The sequence below is a fragment of the Felis catus genome, chromosome F1 (genome assembly GCF_018350175.1).
Source record: "Felis catus isolate Fca126 chromosome F1, F.catus_Fca126_mat1.0, whole genome shotgun sequence".
Lineage (NCBI taxonomy): Eukaryota > Metazoa > Chordata > Mammalia > Carnivora > Felidae > Felis > Felis catus.
The window spans coordinates 41,455,764-41,482,674 of NC_058384.1; the positions used below are offsets into that span (position 1 = coordinate 41,455,764).

General features: G+C 56.0%; 1 protein-coding gene across 9 annotated transcripts in view; it reads left to right on the forward strand.

Annotated features, from left to right (window-relative positions):
• PPFIA4 (PTPRF interacting protein alpha 4) overlaps nucleotides 1–26,911 on the forward strand; it is a 51,284-nt gene that overhangs the window by 5,909 nt on the left and 18,464 nt on the right. For 4 of the 9 annotated variants that reach the window (XM_023247297.2, XM_023247300.2, XM_023247301.2 and 1 more), the window contains exons 2-19: nucleotides 6,653–7,284; nucleotides 10,612–10,713; nucleotides 11,108–11,272; nucleotides 11,572–11,646; nucleotides 11,865–11,954; nucleotides 12,429–12,620; nucleotides 12,933–13,079; nucleotides 13,365–13,499; nucleotides 16,104–16,187; nucleotides 16,400–16,531; nucleotides 16,788–16,850; nucleotides 17,518–17,609; nucleotides 20,183–20,291; nucleotides 21,863–22,071; nucleotides 23,578–23,818; nucleotides 24,275–24,310; nucleotides 24,527–24,660; nucleotides 24,924–25,090. In XM_023247297.2, coding sequence (XP_023103065.1) covers nucleotides 7,051–7,284; nucleotides 10,612–10,713; nucleotides 11,108–11,272; nucleotides 11,572–11,646; nucleotides 11,865–11,954; nucleotides 12,429–12,620; nucleotides 12,933–13,079; nucleotides 13,365–13,499; nucleotides 16,104–16,187; nucleotides 16,400–16,531; nucleotides 16,788–16,850; nucleotides 17,518–17,609; nucleotides 20,183–20,291; nucleotides 21,863–22,071; nucleotides 23,578–23,818; nucleotides 24,275–24,310; nucleotides 24,527–24,660; nucleotides 24,924–25,090 — 2,407 coding nt within the window. In that variant the 5' untranslated portion in view covers nucleotides 6,653–7,050. Of the gene's footprint in view, nucleotides 1–6,384; nucleotides 6,489–6,652; nucleotides 7,285–10,611; nucleotides 10,714–11,107; nucleotides 11,273–11,571; nucleotides 11,647–11,864; nucleotides 11,955–12,428; nucleotides 12,621–12,932; nucleotides 13,080–13,364; nucleotides 13,500–16,103; nucleotides 16,188–16,399; nucleotides 16,532–16,787; nucleotides 16,851–17,517; nucleotides 17,610–20,182; nucleotides 20,292–21,862; nucleotides 22,072–23,577; nucleotides 23,819–24,274; nucleotides 24,311–24,526; nucleotides 24,661–24,923; nucleotides 25,091–26,911 lie in introns of those variants that run through there. The other 5 variants (XM_023247302.2, XM_045048520.1, XM_023247298.2 and 2 more) reach the window with 4 other exon arrangements.

Genomic DNA, 26,911 nt, shown 5'->3' on the forward strand with positions numbered 1-26,911 from the left:
AGATCGAGCCCTATGTGGGGCTTTGCGCTAACAGCGAGGAACCTGCTTGGGATTCTTTTTCTCCCTCTCTCTGCCCCTTCCCTGCTCACGCTTTTAGAAACATTTTTTTTTTTTACATTTACATTTTTTTTTACATTTATTTTATTTTTGAGAGACAGAGAGAGCACAAGTGGGGAGGGGCAGAGAGAGAAGGAGACAGAATCCGAAGCAGGCTCCAGGCTCTGAGCTGTCAGCACAGAGCCCAATGTGGGGCTTGAACTCACAAACCGCCAGATCATGACCTGAACTGAGGTCAGACGCTTAACTGACAGCCACTCGGGTGCCCCACCTCTGTGCCCTTTTTCCTCCTGGGCTGCCCCTAAAGGTACTCTCTCATAGTCTCTAAATCCTGTCTTCGTTTAAAGAGGTAGTTGTGATGGCTATACTTTTGGGTATTTTAGAAGAGGAAGTATTTAGAAGAGGAGACTCACAGTCTTTCTTTCCCCACTAGCCTTTGACATTAGTCTTCCTGGGGTGGTGACAGTGAGGGTGACCATGCAGCCAGGTATGTCCAGGGTAGCCTGGTTCACACCCATGTCCTGGTGTGATCGTTAGCAGCGCCTCCATTCATTCTCAAGAAAGTCCTGGTTTGGGGCGCCTGGGTGGCTCAGTCGGTTAAGCATCCGACTTCAGCTCAGGTCATGATCTTGCAGTTCGTGGGTTCGAGCCCCACGTTGGGCTCTGTGCTGACAGCTCAGAGCCTGGAGCCCGCTTCGGATTCTGTCTCCTTCTCTCTCTGCCCCTCCTCTCACTCATTCTCTGTCTCTCTGCCTCTCTCTCTCTCTCTCTCAAAAATAAATAAATGTTAAAAAAAAAAAAGAAAAAAAAAAAAGAAGGTCCTGGTTTGGATGGTAAGTTGTATGTTCACCTAAGCGATAGGCCGTGTCTTGGGAAGAAGGTGGCCCATACCTGACTGCTGGGGAGCCGCTGGGGAGATGGGCTTCACAGATACAGGCTTGGGGAACCTGCCGGATAGAGACATCGCTCCCTGCGTCTATCTGAGTGCACCCAGCATTAGGAAGGAGAGTGCCTGGGTCTGGCAGTGGGTGCTAACTGACACTTGGGTAGGGTTTTTTATTCCTCGTAACAGTTTCTGTCTCTTATCTCCTTGGACCCTCATGACAACCTATAAGATCAGTAGAGTGTATTGTGTTCTGGCCTCCATTTTCCAGATTTGGAAACTGGAAGCCCAGAGAGATAGTCTCACTGCCGGTCTTTTCGGGGGCCCGGAGAACTGGATGCTTTTGAAGGGACAGGCAGCCAGTCAGCAGTGAGAAACTGTCAGGAGAACTTTTCTAAGGGTTTTTCTCTGGGAATGGCTTCCTGTGGCTGACATGGAGTTTTAGTTTTCTTACTGTGCTTAGAGTGAGCCCTGCCTTGAGGTGCTTTAGCGGCCTGGGGTGCTAAGAGTTAACACCGGCCATGTGCTGGACAATGACCTCAGCACTCTGGGTGCATTAACGCCGGTGATCTACATATCGGCTGTCCGAGGAGGGCCTGGCTATCCTCCCCACTTCACAGATGAGGAACTGAGGCTCAAAGTCTCTTTCCAGAGTCGCATGTGTGGTCAGTGGGGGAGCCGGCAATCAGGCCCGTCAGCCTGCTCCAGAGTCTTGCAAGGGAGGAGGGGCGCCTGTCTTGCTCTCAAGAAGCTTTGCTTTTCAGAGGGCAAGAGAAAGGAACCTGCTCCCGGGCCTTGGGCCAGTGTTCACTCTTTTGGAATTCCTCTTCTTTGAACTTGGTCAGCGATGGTCTGCCCAGAAATGACTCTGCCACACGTATCTGTTCAGTTCCATGTATGTTAGGCCCCTGGCTGGAGCATCCAAAGACAAGTAGGAAATGGTTCTCACCCCAGAGTATTCAGATGTGATGATGTGTCACAGAGATAGATATAAAGAAAGGGCTGTGCCGGGTCCGTCGAAGGGCCAGTCTTACCTGTAGGAGAATCAGAAAGGGCTCCATGGAGGAAATAGTGTTTGAGATGGGCTTGGAAGGGTGAGCGGAAGTGCCTCAGACTGACATGAAGGGGCCACTGAGGCAGGCTGGGTGAGATGCTAGAAGCTGACATCAGCTGACCCAGCTGGTGGGTCTGGGAGCATGACCCCAGGGTAGGGAGTAGCAGGGGAGGAGACTCACTGGGCTGTTGGGGGAGAGGAAGAGTGAGGGTGAGGCTTTTTGGGGTGGTGGGCTGAACAGGGAAGGGGGGAGGGAGGAGAAACTTCTGGGTTAGAGGGAAGGAGAGGTGGGCAGCTGGACTTCATTCAGAGGATTGTATCTGAAAACCCCGCAGGGTGAGGGGAGCTGAGGGCTGTTTCTGTAGTTCTTGCGGGAGTGTGGTGTGGGGTGCGGGGCTCAGGGGACTGTTGACAGCTCGGTTTGGAGTCCTTAGGGCATCTGGGGTCGGGGGAGGGCTTCAGGTGGGTGGCGGATGAGGCCTTGGAAATGAGTCACTTCCAATGGGCAAGTGACCATGGTGGCTGCTGTGCAGAGGCCTTCCCCAGGGGGCACGGGGGTGGGGGAAGCCAAGGCGATATGTCCCTAGGCTGCCTTGTCCCTGGACAAGGGCGAGAAATGGCAAAGGAGTCATGGCCTGTCTTCCCTTTCGCAACTGCCTTCCCCTCCTCCTTGGAGTCAGACAGACCGGGATCGAATCCTAGTTCTTCCTCTTACCAGATGCGTAGACTTCGTTACATGACTCTGAGACCCAGTTCTCACTGGGAAGAATTGGAAGAATTGGGTCTTCCTCGTGAGGAATTGTGAGGATGGAAGTAAGTTAATAGATGTTAACCGACAGCCCAGTGCCTGATATCGAATACGTCAGAGCTGCTATCATAATCAGTATTATTTTCCTAGAGGACCACCTCCCTCCCCTTCCTCCAGTTGAGTGGGAGCATGGGAAGGAAGGGAGCACGGCCCTCCTCTTTTGCCTCCTTGCTCTGAGGGGCTTCACCCTGAGGCCCCCTCTTGGCCAAGCTCGTGGCCCACTCACATTTAGGCACAGCTCCAGCCAGCTTTGCCCTAACCCTTTGGCCTCTACAGGGCCACCACCTTTGCCCTCGATGAGCTCCCTCACCATGGTGGGGCCTGCCATCTGGTAGGGCAGTAGGGAGCCAGCCCGTGTGTGTGTGTGTGTGTGTGTGTGTGTGTGTGTGTCCAGCCAGAGCATCAGACCCAAGTCAAGTGCACAGCCCTTCTGTTTGTTGGGAAGAGATGGGGGGGGGTGACTCTTGGAAAGCCAGAGAGGCCTCAGATTTGCCTCTTCTGTGTTTATGAGTCCAGACACCTGGTGTGGGTCCGACCCCTCCATACACACTCACACACTTGCACTCACACTCATGCCTGCTCTCTCTGGAGCCCTCTTCCTCGGTGTCACAGCCTGCCCGTACTCCTCACCGGCAAAGCCCCTCAAATGCTCACTTTGGGGGCTGGTAGCTGTCGCCTCTGAATCAGGGCCTGTGAGTGTTACTTAGAAATTGTGCAGGAGTTGAAGAGGCTTCTGTTAGGCTGAGATGATAATTGCGCTATTTAAAGCCGGCCCTGGAGCCAGAAGGAGCCAGGTGTCCCGACCCGGTTGCCCTAGAGCTCCTGGCTATTGTTCACCATGCTGCACAAGTGGGGGCAGGGTAGGGGGGTCCTGGCCAGCCATCTCGGGGCATCTGCCTGGCATCGCCCTCTGGGCTCATCCTCAACCTGCTCTACGTGATGCCATTTCACTAGCGGAAGTGGAGTGGTTACCTGGCACCTGGTTGGGAGGGAGGCTGGGAAAGGCTGGGGGCAGCCAGCTTCTCAGTTGCCAGAAAGACCAGGAGGACTGGGGGAGGCCAAGCTGGACCAAATAGCCAGCACATCCCGGCGGGCAGCCTGAGGTCTGTTCTTCCTTCCTGAGAACCTCCCAGCCCCTTTTCCGTAGGAGCTAGGACAAGCCCTCCCACAGGCCTGCCTTTGCCCTCTACTAAGGTAATTCACGCGCCCCTGCAATCATGGGGTGCTTTCTGCTTTTCCCAGCTCTGTGTTATCTGTGATCTCATCCCTTGAAGGTGGGCAGGGCAAGGGTCGTGGGTTCCATCTTACAGCAGAGCTCTCAGTAGGTGGCGACAAGCCCAAGGTCATCCGGCTGGTCTGTGGCAGAACTGCACCCGAGGTGTCCAGAGTCCCGGCTCTGGGCTCCTTCCTTTCTTACTACACTGCAGGGTGCCTGGGGATCTGTTGGACTGAGGCTGTTCCCAGGACCCTGAGCTCCTGAGTGCACTACACTCTTCTTCCGAGGACAGGTTCTGTCACAAGGAAGCTCTTCCCCAGCCGGACCCTCACTTCTCTCTCATTTCTTCTTGGAGTGGGATGGGGGAGTGGGAGGGGACGAGGGCCTGGCAGCTGGTGAGTTTGGAGAGGTTGTGGTCTTTCAGCCTCACAGAGTAGAGCATTCGGGGTGAGGGTCGTGGGCACAGTAGGAGGGAGAATTGGAGGAATCGCTATTATTGGCATTAGTGAGTTGGCACTTCTGGCAAGACTGGGGTAGCAGCCCCTCCTGTCTGCTCCCATCTGCTCTGTGGGGCAGGGACGTTGGGCTGGGAGGGTGCAGACCGGGGTGCTACTTTTGACCCCTGTTGCTGCTAGGGACCCAGCCCTCCACGGTGGCTTCCAGCTTGGGGAAAGGATCCCCTGGATCAGAGTCTGTGTCCAGTTTGGGTCCGGGAGCATGTGTGTGGCCACACGTGTATGTTCCAGGTCCCCATGGTTCCGCGTCTGCTTGTATGCATGTGTGCGTGCACGCGTGTGTGTGTGTGGGCGTACCCACATGCCTGCCTGAACTCCTGGGCCCCCCTGGGAAGGACTGTGGGGGTGAGCTCAGGAGTTCTCAAGCTGGTGCTCGAGCTTGTGTCTGATCTAGGCCCACATTCCTCCCCAGCCTCCCTCTTGCTGTTCCCATTTCTGCCTGGATCATGAGTACTTTGTGGGGGGGGGGGCAAGCGGGGGATGATAGGTGGGTTCAGGTAGAAGAGGCTTGGTCCTTCTCTGGTTTCCCTGCTGGGTTCAGCCCTGCCACAGGCTGGGGGCTGCCCAACGTCCAACTTCTTTCCTCGCATCGGGTCCTCATACCTCCTGTCTTTCCCCTGATCGTCCCAGTCTGCCTGTTGCCCAGTCTGCCACCGGGGCGGGGGGTGGACAAGACGCAGTCCCTGTGTCCCCCAGATGGTAAGAGGAGGGAAAGGAAGGAAAGCATCACTTAGAGAGCATCTCCTGTGTGTGCCCATTACCGTGCTGACTGCCTCACATCCTGTTTCTCATGCAGCAAGAGCTCTTCTGAAACGGATTAAAGTAGTGGCCTCCTGGCAGTGGGCAGGGGGGTTGGAAGGCAATGGCAGGCAGAGGAATCCCCAGCTGCACGCTGCCTTCCTTGGTACACCATTCTTTGCTCTGACCCCCGGGCTTCCCCGCGCCGGGCTCAGGGTGTTCTCAAGGCTAGGCTGGGCACACGTTCCCCAGCAGGGAAACCAGCCTGCTGGCAGTGGCAGCGATGGGACGTTACACGGTGGGAGAAGATTCCCGGCCACGCGCAGGGGCCCGCACGCCTCGGGAGACTGACACCCTTTACCCCCACCTGACCGTGGGTTCCTTCGCATCATTCAGTTCCTGCCCCGACACGGAAGTCGCGGGCCACGACTTCAGAACGGAAGCCTGCTCTCTGCCAGGTTTCAGGAGGAGGGGCGACTTGAGCTGGAGCCTCTTTTCCTTTTTTTTTTTTTTTTAATTTTTTTTGGTAACGTTTATTTATTTTTGAGACAGAGAGAGACAGAGCATGAACGGGGGAGGGTCAGAGAGAGGGAGACACAGAATCTGAAACAGGCTCCAGGCTCTGAGCTGTCAGCACAGAGCCCGACGCGGGGCTCGAACTCACGGACCGCGAGATCATGACCTGAGCCGAAGTCGGCCGCTCAACCGACTGAGCCACTCAGGTGCCCCTGGAGCCTCTTTTCCAAATGATGGGCATGGAGCAGGTCAGGGCTCTCTGCCACCCAGTGCCCAGCCCGTGCCTTTCCAAGGAACCGTACTGGGTCAGTGGTCAGGGTAGGAGGTACCCTGGCCTTGTCTCCTGTGACCCTAATAGTGCACCCTGTGTGGGTTCACACCCGCTTAGAGCCCTTTAACCCCTTCTGTGCTTACCTCGGCCTGAGTGCAGGGGGGAAGGCTATGGTGGGGCAGAGACCCTATTTACCCCCCTTTCACTTTCCCACCCCTGGGTCTCAGGAGGACTCTGGGCAGCCTGCTGGCTGCTCCCCTGCCACTGACTGAATCATTTCTATATTTGGCCAGTGAGCCACGTGGGTGGGGAACCACTCCACTGCGGCTGCACTTCTGACAGCTGGGGGGTGGGGAGAGCTGGAGGCAGAGGCTACGGCAGCGGGCATGTGCGTTCCTTGGGAGAACTAAGGAAGGCGCCATCCGAGTGAGTGAGTAAGCCTGGAGGAGGGGCGTGCGCTGACATCTCCTTCTCCTCCCCCACGTTCTGGTCCAGGTCCTGTTTCCCCCCCACCCCCCCCACCCCGCCGCCATCCCCTCCCCTGGATGCCCTTCTTTCCTGAGCTGGTCCTCACCACAGCCTCTTCTCTCACAGACCACTGCCCTCCAGAAACGATGGGCGTCGCTAGACCCAGCTGGGACTCTGCCAGGCTCCAGCACTCAGCCTAAGGAAGGGCCCTCTTCCAGCCCTGCTCTCCCTGCCTGTCATGGCCACACTCGGCTGCTGCCCGCTTGTCTGGGGACATAGGGCACCCAGCCCCAGCCCTGAGAGGTTAAGCCAGGCCCTCTGGCTCCATTCCACAGGGGCACTCCAGGCACCAGGCCCCTTTCAGAGCAAGAGCGACTGATGCCATGGGAGAAGCCCCTGCCCACTTGCCCACTCACCTGGCGCTGCCTGCTCTGAGACCCATGCGCTGGGTCCCCCTGGAGGTGCCAACCCTGTGAACCCCTCCCCTGTCCCCCGACGCTGAGAAGGCCCTGTCCACCCCCACCATGTGTGAGGTGATGCCCACAATCAACGAGGGGGACCCCCTGGGGCCCCCCCATGGCGCCGATGCTGACGCCAACTTTGAGCAGCTGATGGTGAACATGCTGGATGAGCGGGAGAAGTTGCTGGAGTCCCTTCGGGAGAGTCAGGAGACCTTGGCAGCCACGCAGAGCCGGCTCCAAGATGCCCTGCATGAGCGGGACCAGCTCCAGCGCCACCTTAACTCCGCCCTCCCCCAGGTAAGGCCTGATTGTCTGCACCTCCCCACATTCTGCCCCCCTCTCCACCCCCCCACCCCGCCCTGCTGAGCCCTGCTGAGCCCTGCACACTCTGGGCCCTCAGCTTATCTGCATCTGTTTGCGTATCGACAAATGGAATTCACAGAGCATTTAACTTTCCTTCATCTCCCTACATAAATCCTTTCCCTGTCACTCCCAAGCTCCTCAGCCTGGCATTGGCTTCACCTGGAGAAATGGATGGAATTTGATGCGGGAGAAAAACCCAGCCATAGCTGCCAACTGCAGTGAGCCCATGCGGCCACCAGGTGGCACCCTAGACTGGAAAGACACTTCCGCCTTGCCTGATCCTCACTAGTGCCCTATTCTTGGAGGTGGTGGGTGGGGAATCACAGAGGGTGGAAATGGAGAAGCCTTAGAGAGCATCTAGTCCTCTTAATGCACAGATGGAAAAAACAACGGGTATCACATAGAAAATTCTAGGCAGAGCTGAACCTACAAGCCAGGGGTCTTGACACCTGTCTCATGCTCCTAAATCAACACCACTACCACTAGCAACGATGGTCATCATTTCTGTTTTCCGTGTACTAAGCACTGTGTGTGCGGTTTGCCCCACTAAATGCTCATAGCTATGAAGCTGGTACTGTTACCGCCATCGTCTCTGTTTTACAAACGATGGAGGTGAAGCTCGAGGAGGTTAGTCAGTTGCGCAGCCTGTGAGGGTGCTGCTGGGACCGGGGAGGAAGCTCTGAGGAGCCACACGGCTCCCGACTCAGCCCCAGGCTCTTTCCCCACATGTGGGGAGGAGAACTGAGGTCAACCCAGGAGGGCTGCAGAAATCTCCTACTGGGAGCTCAGAAGTGGTGGGGGGCAGAGTCTTGTGATGCTTCATCAAGAGGGATATGGAGCCCTGGTGAAGAAATGGCGTGAGAGGTCCTCGCTGACTGTGCATGAGGCCCCAAACAAGCCCTAGAATGAAGGAGCCAGTCCCTGGCCTTGGGGCCCACAGGCTATAAAGGAGATAGATTAAAAACCCAAATGACCGGAAGACCAAGCAGGGGAAGAGAAGAGGGGCTCCAAAGGGTTGTTGAGATGGTGGTAAAAGTAGCCGCCTTTGGTGGACTTGTGCTAAGTGCTTTCCATGCGTTGGCTCATTTGGTCATTGTGGCAACACATGAGGGTGGCCTCTACTTGTGTCTTAACAGATAGAGATGGAGGTTCAAACAGGCTAGATGACTTGTCCAGGGTCACACAGCTAATGGGGCAGAGCTGAGATCTGATTCCAGCCGCACACTGGGAACTTCAGGAGGGCAGGGATTGTGTGTCTCTTGTGTATGTACCCAGGGACCTGGTACACGGTTGGTGCCCACAGTATTTGTGGTTAAACCATGGGCTTCTAAGATGGTGCTCTTAACCACCGTTCCAGACAGTTTTCAGAGGAGGGAGAGAATCTTCTACTGGGGAGTCTGGAGGGTTGCAAGAAGGTATATCCATTGAGACGGGCTTTGAAAGCTACATGTGATTTCATCAGGTGGTGACAGAGGGTTGGGCTTCCCATGGGGAGGGAGCCCATTGAGCAAAGGTGTGGAATTAGGATGGTTTGCTGGTGATTGGATGTAGCAGGAGACCCAGGTTGACCAGATCTTAGGGTATATGAAAAGAAACCATGAGAAAGAAACTTGAAAACCAGGGTAAGAAGTTTATGTTCAGCGTTGTAGACAATGCCGTGCTTTGAGAGATTATCCTGGCAGCAGTGTGTCAGATGGGCTAGAGTTGGGGAGGAGGCAGGTGTTCTGGGATGGGAAGCCCAGGAAGGGAGAGGAGAGAGCCCTGGTGGTGGTGTCAGGGCATGGGGCTGGGGGCGTGCCAAGTCTGCCTCTGGGTACAAGTGTGTGTGTGTGTGTGTGTGTGTGTGTGTGTGTGTGTGTAAACTAAAGAGTGGACCAGCACTGGCACCAGACCTGGCTTTCCACCTTTGGCCATGGCCTTGACAGAAGGGCACTAATCCAGGAACAGGGTTAGAAGTCTGAGATTTCTCAGGCTCTGGCATCCCTGGGTCTCTGTGCCCTTCCCACAGCCCTCCTTATCCCCTGTTGCCTGATCTGAAGTGGTCCGTGGGGACTGCTTTGGAATTTTTCCTTCCGTCATGAGTCCTTGGTGTGTGAAGGAAGCTTTAGGTTAGGACAGGGCTGCAGCTATTGTTCAGTCACTCCCAGACGCTGGGCAGCCACAGAATTTGCACCACCTCTCCGAAAACTTTTCTGGACTAAGGTGATGTCTACTTTAGTTTTTATTAGTATTTATTTATTTATTTTTTGAGAGAGAGGGCATGAGCAAGGGAGGGGCAGAGAGAGAGGGAGAGAGAAAGAATCCCGGGCAGGCTCCGTGCTATCAGAGTGGAGCCTGATGTGGGGCTCGAACTCAAGAACCAGAAGATCATGACCTGAGCCTAAGCCAAGAATCGGATGCTTAATCAACCGAGCCACGAGGCACCCCTATGTCTAATTTAATAGGATATGATGGACCTGGAAATGTGAGGCCAGCTTCTCACCCCTGTGTGCTTGTCCTGACCCAGATGGGTGGGTTGAAAAGGTGTCTCACGGTGTGTGGGCCTGACAGCGTGGGAACAGGGCCCCTCAAAGGGATACTTTGAGCATGGTTACCCAGGAAGGCCAGTGCAAGTGCCCTGCCATCAAGCCGCGGGATGCAGCCCTGGAGTAAGTGAGTGGGGCTTCCTAGGATGTGTGCTAAAGCCAAGTGGCGGACTGGGCAGGTCTACAGGCTGTCTTGCTCCCCTGTCCATGGATCCTTATTTCACCAGCCACCTGCAGCTTGCAAAGCCCTGGGGAGCGGGCGGGAGGGAGCTCCCTGGGGTACTCCCTTCAAAGCCCCCTCTCTTCCTCGACTAATATCTTGGGACCTTACCATAAGGGGAGACTCCCCTCCGTCTGTTTCTAAAGGATGCTGTCATCGGGTTGTTGGGGAAATAGAAATACAAAATAGGAAGGATATAATCAGGTTATACTGTTGGCTGGAGGGGCAGGGGGCTGCAAAGCAGATTCGGTGACTTTCTCACTCTTGTTTCCACCTCTGTCCCTGGTACCCTAACACATACTTGGAATGCATGGAGGGCGCAGAGATGTGGCCCCCTCTAGGGATGCACGTGCTGGCTGCGGTTTATAGCCCCGCGATACAGATGGATGGGGACTTTTCTGGGGGCAGGTGCTGGAAGTAAGGGACGGGTGAGACGATCCCACCATTGACGTGGGCGTGCAGGACACCGGTTAGGGGGCAAATCCCCAAGCACTCAGAGGCCTTGGGGGTTTTCAGGAATTTGCCACCTTAACCCGGGAGCTGAGCATGTGTCGGGAGCAACTTCTAGAAAGGGAGGAAGAGATATCAGAGCTGAAAGCAGAGCGGAATAACACAAGGGTAAGTGGGTGACCTGGTGTGTGTATGTGTGTGTGGACCCCTTGACCAAGGGAGCTGGCATGGCCAGGGCCAGGCATACCCCCCGCCCCTTCCTAACGTCTTTTTGTCTTGTGTCCTGGGATCAAATGATTCAGCCGTCGGTGCTAGGCTTTTCACCTGTAGATGGGGGTGGTCATAGGAAGGTCGGGGTCCGGGGAGAGAGGCCAGGCCAGCTGGCTCGGGGCAGGTGTTCTACTGGGGCAGCAGGTATTTACCAACATGAGGTATTTCGGTGTTTTAACAGCAGTGCACATGGCTGTACTCCTGTCCACTCGGTGGTCATGTGGACCCTGCTCATAGCCCCTGGGGCATATGCTCACAGCCCTCCCTCTTGCCCACCCCTGCTCCCTGCCAGTTGCTTCTGGAACATCTGGAGTGCCTGGTGTCCCGCCATGAGCGGTCGCTACGGATGACTGTGGTCAAGCGCCAGGCCCAGTCACCTTCGGGGGTCTCCAGTGAGGTGGAGGTGCTGAAGGCCCTCAAGTCGCTGTTTGAGCACCACAAGGCCCTGGATGAGAAGGTACCCAGCCTGGCCCACCGCGTGGCCCACTTCCCTGGGGCCTCTGTGAGACCCTTCTCTGCGATTTCTGCATCCTGCGCTTGGGGAAAACAGCCTTCTCGCTTCATAAGTGGCCCCGCCCACCACTACCACCGGCCTGATCTCCAGGTCCTCCTCTTAGGTTCCTTCTCAGAAATTTGCCTCTTGGCAGGTCCCTCGCTTTGCCTCATGCCCAAAGCTGGTGGATCAAGCCCAGGCTCCTCCAGCCTGAGTCCAGTGGGGTCCCTGTTTCTTCCTTCATCTCCCCTTTCCGCGGGCAGGTGCGGGAGCGGCTCCGAGCGGCCCTGGAGCGCGTTACCACCTTGGAAGAGCAGCTGGCGGGTGCCCACCAGCAGGTAAGCTGCCTGCCCACCGTCCACCTGCAGACGGCTCCTGGAAGCCACGGCAGGTTTACTGATCCGCCCCAACCTGTTCTGCATTGGATTTCTCCCACCGTCAAGGCTGGAGACCGCGAGCCAAGGCGAGGCTGGGAGGCAGGGGACTCCGAAGGGTCTGGAACATACAGGAAGTTCTCTCCTCTTTGACTCACTGCCCTGGGGGCTGTGCCCTACAGGTATCTGCCCTGCAGCAGGGGGCAGGGGCGCGGGATGCAGCGGCAGAAGAGGAGGGGGCCGTGGAGCTGGGACCGAAGCGCCTGCGGAAGGTGGGTCATGGGAAACTGCGTGGCAGGGGCAGGTCTTCCGCCAGATGGGAGGTGAGGGCCCTACCCCGCTTTAGTTCAGCAGAGCAAATGCTTGAATTAAATTTGGGACTTTCTCCAATATTGCCACCTCTGTCTCCTTCTTTCCCCCACCCTGCCTGCAATGAAATCTATAGATCTTGAGCGTGTGTGTGCGCCCAACGTGCTGCTGGCTCATAATAACGTTGTCCACTTGAATCGCTAGGTGCCGTCTACCTGGTGTGTCGGTGTCAGGCGAGATCCCTTCTCTCTCTGAGCCTTTGTTCCCCTAGTCAGGCCCCTTCCTAGGTTACAAGAGTCTGAGACAGCAGGAGGTGGTGCGCACTGAAATTGGAGGCAGAGCTGTGGTCTGCTCTGGTTGTGCTATCCCTGGGGTGGGCCAGGGGAGTGGGATACCCTGGGCCCTGAGGACTGACTGGTGGCTCACTGTCCCTGGAGGATGACACGGGCCGGGTAGAGGAGCTGCAGGAGCTCCTGGAGAAGCAGAACTTTGAGTTGAGCCAGGCCCGGGAGCGACTGGTCACCCTGACAGCAACCGTGGCCGAGCTTGAGGAGGACCTGGGCACGGCCCGCCGGGACCTCATCAAGTCGGAGGAACTGAGCAGCAAGCACCAGCGGGACCTCCGGGAGGTGAGCAAGGCCCCCCGCCCCCACCCCCCCGGCCCCATCTGGTTGAGTGGGGGCATTCGGCACCTGGGAGGGGAGGTGCTTGGATGCCCTGGGGGTGGAGGGAGGGCTGGACCGGGGCTGGGGGGTTTAAGACTAAATACTGGGTGGGCTCCACTGTGGGGAGGAGTGGCGGGAGGGATGGGTCAAGGTCAGAAACTGGCAGGGTGATGTGGGGAAGATACAGCCAGCCAGGTATTGGTGGGGAGGTGCAGACAGGATGGGGGTGGGGTGAAGCTGATGACGTTCCGTCCTGTCCCCTCCTCTCCTGCCCAGGCTCTGGCCCAGAAGGAGGACATGGAGGAGAGAATCACGACACTAGAGAAGCGCTACCTGGCTGCTCAGCGTGAGGCCACCTCCATCCATGACCTCAACGACAAACTGGAGAACGAGCTGGCCAATAAGGAATCCCTGCACCGCCAGGTAACTCCTCCCGATGGGGTGGGGGCAGGCCTCGTACTTGACCCTGGAGGCCCTGGTGGTCATGCTGGAACCTCCCCTTGGTGGCCCAGGAGCCCTTGGGGGTCCTGCCGGTCACCTTGGGAAAGGGGAAGCCAGGCCTCTTGGGCAGCCAAGAACCAAGGTTGTCCTTTGCTTCTCTGGCCTGGCACCTGCTCTCTCCTGAGGCTGGGGCAGAGGGTCGGGAGGCTTCGGTGTCCCCTCTTAACTCTCCCCCGCCCCGCCCCGCCCCGCCCCACCCCGTGCTAGTGTGAGGAGAAGGCCCGACACCTGCAGGAGCTGCTGGAGGTGGCGGAACAGAAGCTGCAGCAGACCATGCGCAAGGCCGAGACGCTGCCGGAGGTGGAGGCCGAGCTGGCTCAGAGAATTGCGGCCCTCACCAAGGCGAGTGGGCCCGGGACCCGGGGGTCTGCCCCTGCTTCCCTTTCCGCTCCCGGAGCTCTTATGGAGCCAGGCAGTGAGTGGAGACAGCGGGAGGCACGCGGCACCGGGAGCCAGGAGACAGCTTCCCACGGCATGACTTCACTGTCCGTGTCTGTCGGTTGGAAGACCAATCCCTGCCCTCATCACCCCGCAGGGAGGGGACGGTCCCCTGAGAAGGGGTGGAGAAGCCCTGGGAGAAGTAGATGAGACTGAGTGGATGCAGAGTGTTTATCACTTACACTCTTGTGTTCATATTTCCTTTTGTGTGGGGCTGGAGTCGAAAAATTAGGACTTTCATTTCTGGAAAGATGAATTACAAGAGGAGATAGGATCAGAGGGGGTGGAGGGTGGGAGTTTAGACTGAGCTTTTTTTTTTTTTTTTAACATTTTATTTTATACTCGATTTTTCTTTTTTCTTTTTTCTTTTTTTTTTTAAGTTTATTTATTTATTTTGAGAGAGACAGAAAGAGAGTGCAAGCAGGGGAGGGGCAGAGAGAGAGGGGGGCACAGAGGATCTGCAGCAGGCCCTGTACTGACAGCACAGAGCCCGATGCGGGGCTTGAACTCACGAACCATGAGATTATGACCTGAGTCAAAGACAGATGCTTAACTGACTCAGCCACCCAGGTGCCGCTGAGTATACCTCTGTTTATCAAATCGAAGCATTCTGGGACCAACTCTGGTTGCTTGAAGGTGGCGGCTTTAGGATTAATACAAGGCAATAGAGTTGTACCTGATGGGTAGTAAACTTTGTGGAGTAATCATTCTTAAGAGGCGTGCAGGCTGGAACATCACAGGATCTGGAAGAGCTCGGTAAATGCACAGATATAGGCATGGGATGGGTTAATCAAGAGAATTTAGGGGTGTCTGCAGCAGGCTGGATGCCTTCAGGGGTGGCCTCACTTGGGATCACCTTCGCTATCCTCCCTCCGGCCCACTGAGAGAAGGAAATCAGAAGTAAGCATCAGGCCCCCGGAGCCTGGGAGGACACAGGCTGGCCAGTGTGGCAGGGTGGCAGCTTGGGGGCGCTGTGGCGAGAACCTGCAGCCTGGCTGTCCTCGGGGAAACCCAGGACCAAGTCTGCTTCTGCCACCAACTGGCTCCGTGACCTGAGAAAAGTCACCCCCTCCCCAATCAGGTGTCAGTGTCGTTACCTCTTTGATGATGCCATCATCTCCATGATGATGGGGTTGGACTTGGTGGTGTCTAAGACCTTTCTAGCTCCTAGGGATGAAGTGCTGGGTTTAAAGTGCAGCAGAAGATGTCACATGTGGGATGCTGAGCCGTCAGCTTGAGTATCTCCCAAAACTGCCAGGAAGGATGGGCTGAACTGAATAATATGTTCAAATGACTCAGTGGGGTGCGCCTGGGTGGCGCAGTCGGTTAAGGGTCCGACTTCAGCCAGGTCACGATCTCACGGTCCCTGAGTTCGAGCCCCGCGTCAGGCTCTGGGCTGATGGCTCAGAGCCTGGAGGCTGTTTCCGATTCTGTGTCTCCCTCTCTCTCTGCCCCTCCCCCATTCATGCTCTGTCTCTCTCTGTCCCAAAAAATAAATAAACGTTGAAAAAAAATTAAAAAAAAAATGACTCAGCGGCGGCGTTGGGGGCGGGGGGGAGGGGCTTTAAGGAAGGATTTCCTGACTGTGAGATGTGTGATAGTCTGGAATATCTAGTCAGCAGAGACAGTGGGGTCTCCATCTCTGGAGACACATGAGTGGAAGGGAGACCACTCTACTTTGGCTCGTTTAATTACAAAGATGACAACCATGGCTGGCGTTTACTGAGTGTTGATTGCGTCCTAAGTGTTTGCCATGGATTATCTCATTTAGTCCTTGCAGTGGTCCAATGGGCATAGGTGCTGTTGTTATCCGTGTTTTACAGTTGAGGAAGCTAAGGCACATAGAGGTTCGATGACTTGCCCGAGGCCACACAGCTGGGAAGAGAGGGAGCCGGGATTCGAACCCAGGCAGTCTGGCTTGCGTCCATACTCTTAAGTGCAGGTGCATCTGCCTGGAGGCATACAGATTTATGGTAGCTCATGTTTTCTGGTGGAGTTTTCTCTGGGAGCCTGGAGAGAAGTTACAGTCCATTGGGCTGCCAGCTCTGGGATTTTTAAGTTTATTTATTTTGAGAGAGAGCGGGCGAGAGAGTGAATAGGAATGTGGGAGGGGCAGAGAGAGAGAGCGAGAGAGAGAGAGAGAGAGAGAGAGAGAGAGAATCCCAAGCAGGCTCCTCACTGTCCGTGCAGAGCCTGATGTGGGGCCCAAACCACGAGATCGTGACCTGAGCCAAAACCAAGAGTCGGACGTTTAACCGACTGAGCCACCCAGGTGCCCCTGGGATGTTTTAAGGCAGGTCCTGAGCAGGAAGAATGGGGTGGGGAAAACACCTGGCAGGGGGTAGAGAGTTCTTGGGGAGAAGGGCAGTGGTGATGGCAGTTCTGCTCCGAGGTGAGAGGTCGAGGGCTAGGCTTCGTTGGTACTGAGGCCCTGATCCCCCAAGGGCACCCTGGCACTGGGGGATGTGGGGGCCTCAGCAGGCTGCACTGACCCATCCCTGCTTCCAGGCTGAAGAAAGGCATGGCAACATTGAGGAACACCTGCGGCAGCTGGAGGGGCAGCTGGAGGAGAAGAACCAGGAGCTGGCAAGGGTGAGGGCACCGGGCTGGGGCTCTCGGTCCCCCTCCCTGTCCCCAGGGCAGCCTCCCAGGATGGTGGGAGCTGGGGGGGGGGGCCTGGCCAGGGACAGAGCCATAGAGGGGCAGAGGAGGTGGTCAGGTGAGTGGGCTGGAACTGGGGGGGAATGGATGGCTCCCCGGGAAGGGCCTGGGGTGACCTGGTGCCAGGTGTGCGGGCTATGCAGGTGCGCCAGCGGGAGAAGATGAACGAGGACCACAACAAGCGACTGTCAGACACCGTGGACCGGCTGCTCAGCGAGTCCAACGAGCGACTGCAGCTGCACCTCAAGGAGCGAATGGCGGCCCTGGAGGAGAAGGTGCGGTGGGACCCTGACCCGGGTGGGCGGGGCTGCCGGGGCGGGGCGAGGGGTGGGTGTGGGTGGAGCCGGGCGGGCCCCGAGGGGAGGAATCGGGAGGTGAGAGGGTTAGGGGCGGGGCATGTGGACTGACCCCTGGGAGGCTGGAGAAAGGAGGAGCGGGAAGGGGGGGAGTGGGCGGGCTGGCCTGGGGAGGTGGGGCGGGGAGGGGGAAGGTGCGGGGCGGAGTCCCTAGCTCGCAGCTCTTCTCCCCCAGAACACGCTGATCCAGGAGCTGGAGAGCTCCCAGCGGCAGATCGAGGAGCAGCACCATCACAAGGTACCCAGCTGCCGGCCAGCCCCGCCAGCCTGGGAGGGCCGGGCTTGCGGTGAGGAACACGCCTGTGTTTCATGCAGCTGCTCTGACACCCAGCACCACGCTAGTCCGGGCACAGACTATTTCACTGATCCTCGCTAGAGCCCGTCACGGTGGGTGCATCACCACCCACATGTAAAGAAGAAACGGAGGCCATAAGCATAGGGCATAGGGTGGGCAGCAGAGAGGCAGGGCCCAGGGAAAGATTTGGTGGGGCCCTCAAACCTGGTAAGGCAGGAGTCTGGTGATTCTGGGAGGATTAGGCACTGTGCCTGCCTCAGCAATGTCTGTGAGGTCTGGGCGGGCACCGGGCGCCCCTCTGCTGCCCAGCCTCCATTGCCATGCGTTTGTGTGGTGGTGAGGGCTCAGCAGGCCTATTCCGGTAGAATCCTTACCCAAGACAGACCCTCTTCCGGCCCTGCCCCTCTGCCTGCCCACTGCCGACCTTTCTGCTCCCTTTCCAGTTGGACCTCTTCTCTTGGTGTCATCTGTGAGCCTGGCCGGGGGCCCCTGGCTTTGGACTTTGCAGTACATTCTTCTGCTTCTCCCCAACTCTGCTGTCCTCTCTGTCCCTCTCTCCCCTCTCCGCCCCTCCCTGGTCCCACCCCCACCCCGGGTCTGCCTGGCACAGGGCCGCCTGTCTGAAGAGATTGAGAAGCTGCGCCAAGAGGTGGACCAGCTGAAGGGTCGAGGGGGGCCGTTTGTGGATGGCATCCACTCCAGGTACTGGAGCGCGGGAGGCTGGGCGTGCTGGGATGGGGTCCTGGATGGACCCTGAGGAAGGAGACTTCCTCCCACCAAAAGACCGCCCAGGACCTCAGGGGTCCTCCTCCTATCCAGGGTGGGACACTGAGGCTCCAAGAACTTGGTCAAAGTCACCTAGCTCACTTGGGCAGCTTAGAAGGAGCACCTGTCCTCTGAGCTGAGGGATGCTGAGAGGCAAGTAAAGACAGGATGCTCCTTCCCCAGTGCCATGGGACACAGGCCATGCTGTTTTCCTTGACAGAGGGCATGATGCCCTTGCAAGGGGTCTGCTGAGTTACATGCTCACCCATGTCCCACAGGACTTGCTCATGGCAAATGTCTGGTTCATTCTAGTTCTTTTCAGTCACCATCTTTAGGGCTCTGGAGGATTGTTGTTTGAGAGTTAAGGACCACCTAGGTTCAGGTAGCAGGCAGGGGGCAGAAAGGCAGCATGAGAGACTGAAATGAGGCATTAAGGACTTCCTTACTGTTGGAAGTTGAGATGCCATGTCCATGGTTGGTGATATCCCTTTTTCCAAAAACATTTGAAGAGATGGTGAGTGGAGCTTTCTACCTAGTGTTTGAATTAGGTCCATGTTTTAGGGAACTACTGGATTCCCCCCCCCCCACCCCCACATTTTGCGAAGTCATTGACATTGAACTCAGACCTCAATCCTGCCCCTACTTCTCTGCCCAGAGAGGCAAGGTGAAGACTGAAGATACTAGTAGGTGATGCCACTTGAGGTTCATGGCCTGGCTGTTTTCTTTCCAAACCAAAGTGTCACAGAAGAGAGTCTCAGAGGTTCCCTTCGGTCGTGCTCTTGCCATATCAGGGAGATGGGGATCAGCTTCCCTGAAGGAAATGGGTACATGCATATATATGTGTGGAGGGGTAGGGTTTGAGTTAGGGAAAGGGACGTTGAATTTGAAGAAGAGAAGCCTGTGGCTGTCTGGAATAGTGGAGATGTAAGTACCATCTTCAAGTTCATCAGAAATTGTTGTATAGGAGAGGAGTATGGAAGAAGCAGGGAGTGGAAACAGGAAATAGTAGGTGGGATTCCTCTGACCTCTTCCTTCCCATAGGTTTCTCAGAAGAGACCTCCCCCCCCCCCCCCATAAATAAGACATGACTTAGAGTATACCAAGCCATTTGCCACTGCTTGCTTTCCTTAATGGTTGGGAATTCTTGGCTTTGACCGTAGAAATACAGGACCCATCATGGAATTGGGACTGAACTGCAGGGGAGGAGAGGGAGATAAGCAGAAACTCCCTTTTCCCTACAGCTACCTTGTACAATCCGCTGTAGGCTTGCCCTGTCCCTTTGCCCTGGGCCCCCTCAAGGCTTCCAAATTGGGAAGGCATAGGGAAGAAGTGTCACTAGGGAAGGCTTCCAGACATTCCAGAGCATCATAACTGGGATTCTAACATCTCAGAGTTGAAATAGACCTTTGGGGCATCTCTAGCCCATGTCTCTGATGCGGTATCAGGGTGTCCTGAAGTTTCCTGGGGGTAGGAAATATGCCTGGGTTGAATTTTGGCTAGGGACTCTTCCAGATTATGGGGAAACCCAAGGAATGTTGCTTAGGAGAAAGCGAAGAAGCAAAGGCCCTCAGGATTAAAAGGACTTTTAGAGATCCTTCCTTCCAAAGTCTCTCAATGCCGGGAGCTCTCCCACACCATTCTCGTCAGGGCCCGAGAGCTGCTGCTTGAATAACTCGTTGATGGAGAGCTCAGCTTTTTAAATTTTTGTTTAATGTTTATTTATGTTTGACAGATAGCCTGTGTGCGAATGAGCGGGGGAGGGGCAGAGAGAGAGGGAGACAGAGGATCCCAAGAGGGCTCTGCACTGATAGCACAGAGCCCGATGCAGGGCTTGAACAAACTGTGATATTGTGACCTGAGCTGAAGTCAGACGCTTAACCAACGGAGCCACCCAGGCGCCCCACCCCACTCCACCTTAAACATTTTTTTTTAAAAAATGTTAATTTTTGAGAGAGAGAGACAGACAGACAGCTTTTCTAAAGCCACCAGATGCATCCCAAGCCAAATTTTACCATTCGTAGGTGCTTCTTACGTTTTCTTTAAAAAAATTTTTTTGAATGTTCATTTATTTTTGAGAGAGAGAGGCAGAGCGTGAGCCGGGGAGGGGCACAGAGAGTGGGAGACACAGAATCCGAAGCAGGCTCCAGGCTCTGAGCTGTCAGCACAGAGCCCGACGTGGGGCTCGAACTCACAAACTGTGAGATCATGACCTGAGCCTAAGTCGGACGCTTAACTGACTGAGCCACCCAGGTGCACCCAAGATGCTTCTTATGTTAAATGGAAAGCTGCCTCCCTAGAACTTTCTCCCCTGGACCATTCTGATCCCTGGGGCACCAGAGAATAAATCGAATCTTGTTTACATGGCAGTCCTTAAACCATTTACAATAGCTCTATGCCTGCTAAGACTTCTCTTCGCCAAACTGAAGATCCTTTAACCCTTTGGACCTAGCGGGTGTGAGCCGGGGCACTCAGTCTTCAGGGCTGGCCTTTTCTCCCCCTGAACACTCAAGGTCGCATATGGGCAGTGCAGCGGACGTGCGGTTCTCCCTGAGCACAGCCACCCACGCGCCCTCAGGTCTGCATCGCCGCTACTCGGCACTGCGGGAGGAGTCTGCCAAGGTGAGGGGTGGAGGGGTGAGTGTGGAGGGGTCTCCCCAGGGAGCTTGGGGTCAGTTCAGCCGCGTGCCTGGCTCCAGTTTCACAGACGGCTGGCGTGCGGTGCAAATCCTCCCCCTCCCGTCCCCCCCGTGTGGACAACAGCTGCAGCCGGGGTTGGGGCCACTGTCAGCTGCAACAGCTGTGCCCCCTCACTTTGGCCTCCTGGTGGGCAAGCGGTAGGGGCTGGCGGGCGGCCAGCCAGTCCCTGAGGCCCCACTGAAGTGTGTGCACGTGTGCCTGGGCGTGCAGGCGTGTGTTTCTAGTGGTCGGGGTGGGAGATGCAGGGGCGAGACGGAATTGGCAAGCTTTCTGGAACAAAAGCTGTGGTTTGTGGGGGAGTTGAGGGAGGGATGGCAGGTTAACTGGCCCTGGGGATGGCACCTGAAGTTTTCTGAGAAGCAGCTTCAAGTTCATGCTGAGACTGCCTGGGGAACTGGGGCGGGAGGAGGGAACAAGAAAGATAGGGGCAGAAAAGGACCAACTTCCTCTTTTTTTGGGGGGCAATGCGATTCTGTCTTAACCCCATAATGGTTAAGCATGCTTTGTCTTGAGCCCGGGCCCTCTACATGCGCCGAGGCACTACAACATACATGTAGAGAAGGGGGGAACTCCTAGCCTGATAGGGGAAGGTTCATCTCTGCCCTTAGGAAAGCCCTAGTCTGATGGAATCGCAGCCTGAACGAAGGCTTCTCATTCTCTCTCCCCTCACCCTTTGCTCTTTCTGTTTTTAAGAACACAGCAGGTGCCCAGGAGCTAGAAAGGAACCCTAAGGGAACCTTGGGGGGTTGGGTCCCAGAGGATGGGGTTAGGGCACCTCTCTGTCTCTGGTCCCTTTCCTTTTCTTCCCCTGCTCTTCTGGCTCATTCAGTTCTGTGCTCTTCCTTCTTCCACGCCTTTGTCCACCGACGAGGTTTGCAGGTGACTTCTGAGAAGCCCCCACCTCTCAGGGTTGACTACAGGGCCCTGTGATGTGCTGAAACTCTGGGAGACACAAGGCAGTCAGGACTGCTTGGTTTCTCTTGTCGCCTGGGTCTGGTTACTCTTGCAGAGTTTGTGTTAATAGAAAGGGATAGCCTCCATACGGTGCTTACTTTGTCTCAGACACCGTGCTAAGTGCTTCACATGCATTTCCTCACTCAGTTCTCATAATTACTTGCAAAGTAGGTTCTACTACTATCCCTGTTGTACAGACGAAGAAACTGAGGCACAGAGAGGTGACACAGCTTTACCACAGTTGCCCGGCAGGTTTCAAAGCAAGTCAGTCTCTCTCTGGAATCTGTGCCTAACCACTCTGCTACTCTGGCTCCTTGAATTGGAATATTACGTCTTAGACTTTAACAGGCACATAAATCACCTGGGAATCTGGTTAAAATGCAGACTCTGAATCATGAAGGCCGGGGGCAGGGCCCGAGATTTTGCACTTCTAACTAGTCCCCCGGAGATGCCAGTGCTGCTGGTACAGGTGGGGAGGGTCCTGCTCCTCAGCCCGTCTGTTGTGTCTTATTACTACCCTTCTCCCCTCCTTTGCTAAGGGCTGGGAGCCCTCTCCACTGCCTGGGGTGCTGGCGCCCACAGCCACCCCTGCCTTTGACAGCGACCCTGAGATCTCCGACGTGGATGAGGATGAGCCAGGGGGTCTGGTGGGCTCCGTGGATGTTGTCTCTCCCAGCGGCCACTCGGACGCCCAGACCCTGGCCATGATGCTCCAGGAGCAGCTGGATGCCATCAACGAGGAGATCAGGTTAGGGCAGGGGTGGAGGGTCTGGGAGGTACCTTGAAGGACAGGGGCCCCTTTGGGTTTGGGCGCTGCAGGAAAAATTCTTCATGTATTTGCTTGTCTCCAACAGCTGCACCTTCGAGTGCTTGGTCTGGGGACTCTGTGTGTGTGTGTGTGTGTGGGGGGGGGGGTGGTCTCAGGCCCACTACTGGACAGAGAAGGGTGGGGTCTCAGACTGACTTCTCAGACTTCATTTCCCCTCCTAGGGCTTGGGAGGCTGTGCTCCTGCAGCTAAATGTCATCGCTAAGAGCCTAGCTCGCACTTACTGAGGTCACCTCAGGGTGAGAGCTTTGTATAAATGCTGCCGTCAGTCTCACTAGCCTCCGGGGGAAGCAGCATTATCTCCATGTTACAGACAAGGGAACGGAAGCCAGACAGGTTAAGTGATTTGCCCAAAGCCACAGAGCAAGTGGCAGAACCAGGATTCAAACCCAGGTCTACACTCAGTGCACTGTAGCATGTCTTCCATCCCTAACAAGACATCAAGCGGAAACCAGTGGCGGGGAAAGTTACCAAGCCCTGTACTTCACCCTGCCTTTGTAGGGGGGCTATTAATGTTGATCGCCAACGACAAGGGAGAATCTGAGCCCGAGGGCATCAGAGCTTTAGAGGGCTATCAGGGGCATCTGGTTCCGTGGTTCCCACACTTTTGGATTTCACAGACCAGTTAAAAGGAAAACGTCATAACACACACACACACACACACACACACACACACACACACACACACAGGGCCGCCAACTTTTATTCTGCAAAGGCAATCGGGAATGGGAGCTGCTGTTTCCTATCACAACCATTGGACAAAAGAAAGGGCGTTTTAACATGCCCTAGTGTCAGAAGACACTCTCAGGATAAAGACAAGCCCTGCTCCCGGAGGACAGAAGGCATGTTACGTCAGCGCGCGTGTGTGAGAGTGCGCACGCGCTCCCCCTCCCCCGGCCCTCCCCCCTCCCATGGTCATCAGTTTTCTCATTTTTCTGTCGAACAGGGAAAACTCCTTCGGGGTCATTGTCAGTTAAAGGACAATGGGTTTGGGGAAGGACCTGGGTTTGGGAACTGCTGGCTCGGACCCCTCCTGGCGTTGGGGGTATGGGGAAACTGAGGCCGGAGAGCCTGACTCAGGGTTGCCCGCATAGTTAGTGGTAGGTCAAGAATTCTGCCTCCCAGGATGGCTTGTACGCCACTGACTACATGCCTCCTTTTCCCACAGCTTCTTTTGGTAGACTGGGGAGTTTTGTTACGTGAGGCCAGCTGACGAGAGACGCAGAGAGAGGGAGAGAGAGAGCGATGTTTCTGAGCTGCGGTGGGCAGGGCCGGCTGTGTCGGTGAGGCCATGCCAGACACAGCGTGGCTCCCCCACCCCAGGCATGGCCTTCTGCCCGGGGTCCCAGGGTGGTGAGCGCGGACGCTGCCGCCACCGGCCTCCTGCTGGGCCTCGGAGGGGCCAACTCAGGGTCTGGTTTCCCCAGGATGATCCAGGAAGAGAAGGAGTCCACAGAGCTCCGTGCCGAGGAGATTGAGACTCGAGTGACCAGCGGCAGCATGGAGGCCCTAAACCTGACCCAGCTACGCAAACGCGGTTCTATCCCCACCTCTCTGACCGCCCTGTCCCTGGCCAGCGCGTCCCCTCCGCTCAGCGGCCGCTCCACACCCAAGCTCACCTCCCGCAGTGCAGCCCAGGACCTGGACCGCATGGGGGTCATGACCCTGGTGAGAGTCTTGGGGCAGTTGATGAGCGGCCCTGTCGTGGCCGGGCTCTGCGTTGGGGGCTGGCCGAGGGGAGCTGCTAAGGCAGGGGAGGGCTCCCTCCCTGTCAGTTGGGGCTGGCGTCTTCTTCCCATGATGTGTGCAGACCCCGGCATGTCAGGCCACCAACATGTCCTTCTGGGTTTGGAAAGGGCCTGTCATGTCTTCCTGAGCCCTCTCTCTTGGATAAGCACAGAATGCGTAAGAAACTCACCCCCTGCCCATACCTCTCCCTTTCCTCCAGAGGTGGCCCTGACTTATTTTATCAGGCCAGCTTTTTTTCTGCTCTCGTATTCTCTCAAGGCCTGTGTGAGGCACTGAATCCTATCTTCTCATCCTAAGACCACCAGGTTCCCCTTGGGGTTGACTTTCAGGCACCCAGAGGGTGATTCTGAGCTCACCCTTCACTCTCTCTTCCAGCCCAGTGACTTAAGAAAGCATAGGAGGAAGCTGCTGGTGAGTGCTGCCTGAGGACCCAGGTACTAACGGGTTAATTCTCCCAGGCCCTTCCCTTTCGGCCTCTCTCCCCTGGGCCTCTGAGTCTGAGTCTGGGCTCAGAGAGGCCCCGGGCCTTCCCATTGCGTTTCTCCAAGCTCCTCTGCCTTGTCCGGGCTGGGTAGGCAGGCCCCAGATCTCTCCCTCTATCCCCTGACGGCTTCACTGTCTGTTCAGTCGCCAGTGTCTCGGGAAGAGAACCGGGAGGATAAAGCCACCATAAAATGTGAGACTTCTCCTCCTTCCTCACCCAGGACGCTGCGGCTGGAGAAGCTTGGCCACCCAGCCCTGAGCCAGGAAGAAGGCAAAAGGTAAGTGGCACGGGCCCCACCTTGAGTCTCTCTACCGCCATGGTCATGTCCTCCCTGTTTCAAGAGAACATCTCACTTCTCTTTGAAATGCCATCAGGAAGGACATTCCCACATCTCCTTTGGTCACCTGCTCTGATCATACCCGCCCCCCACCTCCAACCTCCTGTTAAAACAGTTCTTCCTGAGGTCTAACGTCCCTGACTCCTGCTATAATTAAAGTATGTTTCTTTTCATTCCACCCGCTCCTGGCTGTCATCCTGTAGTGCTTTGGAGGATCAGGGCAGCAACCCCAGCAGCAGCAACAGCAGCCAGGACTCCTTGCACAAGGGTGCCAAGCGCAAGGGCATCAAGTCGTCCATCGGCCGCCTGTTCGGGAAGAAGGAGAAGGGCCGGCTGATCCAGCTGAGCCGAGATGGAGCCACGGGCCATGGTTTCTGTCCACTTCCTAGCGAACGGGTGCAAGTAGGGGGGCCAGAGCAGGAGGGGGTACTCAGATCCAGCCTTCTCCCCCTGCCTCCCAGGGGCCAGTGGGTGGAAGGCACAGCCAGGCAGATTTCGGCTCCAGAGAGCAGCGGTTTCCCGTGAGATCTGCTCCGTGAGAGCCCCGGGCTGCCTCGGGAGGTGCTATCTCCTGCCACAGAAGCTCCAGGCTGCAGGGAGGGAGGTGTTTATTTGGAGCGATGTGGAAGGGATTCCTGTCTGGAGCGAGAGATTGGCCCTCTGAGGTTTCTTTCAGTTTGGAGGTTTTCGGGTGTGCTCAGGGCCTTCGGGAAGAATTTCTTGGTTCTTTCTTTAGGAGAGTCAGTTCGTGATTAGAACTTATTTCTAGTATACCTGACCCTCGGACGCAACGTATCGTAATGCCTCATTATGGCTTCGTAGACCTTATATTCGCGTAAACGCTTGGGAAAGAGCATTACTACCTCTGTGCTAATATAAAAAGTTCTCGTACATGCTTGGCACATGGTAGGTACACAATAAATGTCAGCTATCTTCCTCTGCTTCTTCCCGCCCCCTCTCCTTTCTGTCATCTTTTCAATCATTTTTTTCAACAGACATTTATTAACTGCTATATACAAGGCTTAGTGTTGGGTGTTGGAGCAGTAGGCCGTTCCTTCAAGGAGCTCAGTGTCTAGTGGAAAGGAAATAATAAAGAGATGATTCCAAAATAGTGTAATGATAGCGATATGCTTAGGGTGCTTCTGGAACTCAGAACGCAGCCATGGAGTGATAGGGACGCCAGCAGTGGCTTCCTCTGCTAGGTAACAGCTGGGCTGAAGCTTGAAGGCGGAGTAGGAATTAGCCCAGCTAAGAAGAGTTGTATGTGAGGGAACCGGGGATCTGGGAAAGGCAGCTTCTGGGTACAAGAGCTTTGTTTGCAAAGGAGTCTTTTCAAAGTGGGAAGAAAGGGGTGGGAGGAGTGGAGGAGATGGCTTTGGATCCTAGGCTGGGGCCAGCTCTTAAGGGCCTTGAGAAGTTCCCCCAAGGCCACAGGAGCATTGACAATTATGTGCAGGGGGACCTGGGAGCATTGACATTTGCGTGCAAGGGGACCTGATCAACTAGAAGAAAGGAACCTTTGAACCCAAAGGCATAATTAGACCTTGCACCTCAGGGAAGGTGTGAATCAGAACATGGTGTGAATCAGAACATAGCTAGCTGGGTGAGGAGGAGGAGGAGGAGGAGGAGGAGGAGGAGGAGGAGGAGGAAAGGTGGGCACCTGTCCCCTGGGAGGGGATTGAGGTGGAGCACCCTGCCCCCAGCCCACAGGGGTGCAGGGAGTCGTGGAGCTGACCACAGATGGGGCTGGGAGGGAGCCGAGAAAGTCTGATCTGTGCAAAGTCTCGTGGTTTTCTACGCTCCCCGTGCCCCAGTGGCATCTAAGACAGCATCTCACCTCGTTTTCTGGATTATCCACACCTACTGCTATCTGTGCTGTATGGAGTGACCAGAACTTCATGAATTCTAAGATGTTGCCCCCGCCGTGAACTCTGTGGGTTTTGGCATCTGTTCAGGAGATCCTTATAGAAGAAGACAGAGCTGGAATGTTCCCCTTTGTGGTTTGTGCAAGTGTGCCCCTGAGAAAGAGGCCGAGAGGCACATCTCTTAGTGTGCCCATTTCCCCGCCCCAACTAGATGAGGCTAATCCTCTGAGCCCGTAGCCCACCTCACGGGTGGCTCTCGGGGTTTCCTTTGCACCTCGGTTTGGAGGAGAGATAAGTTCTGTCTAGGATTTTGCTGGTGTAAGGGT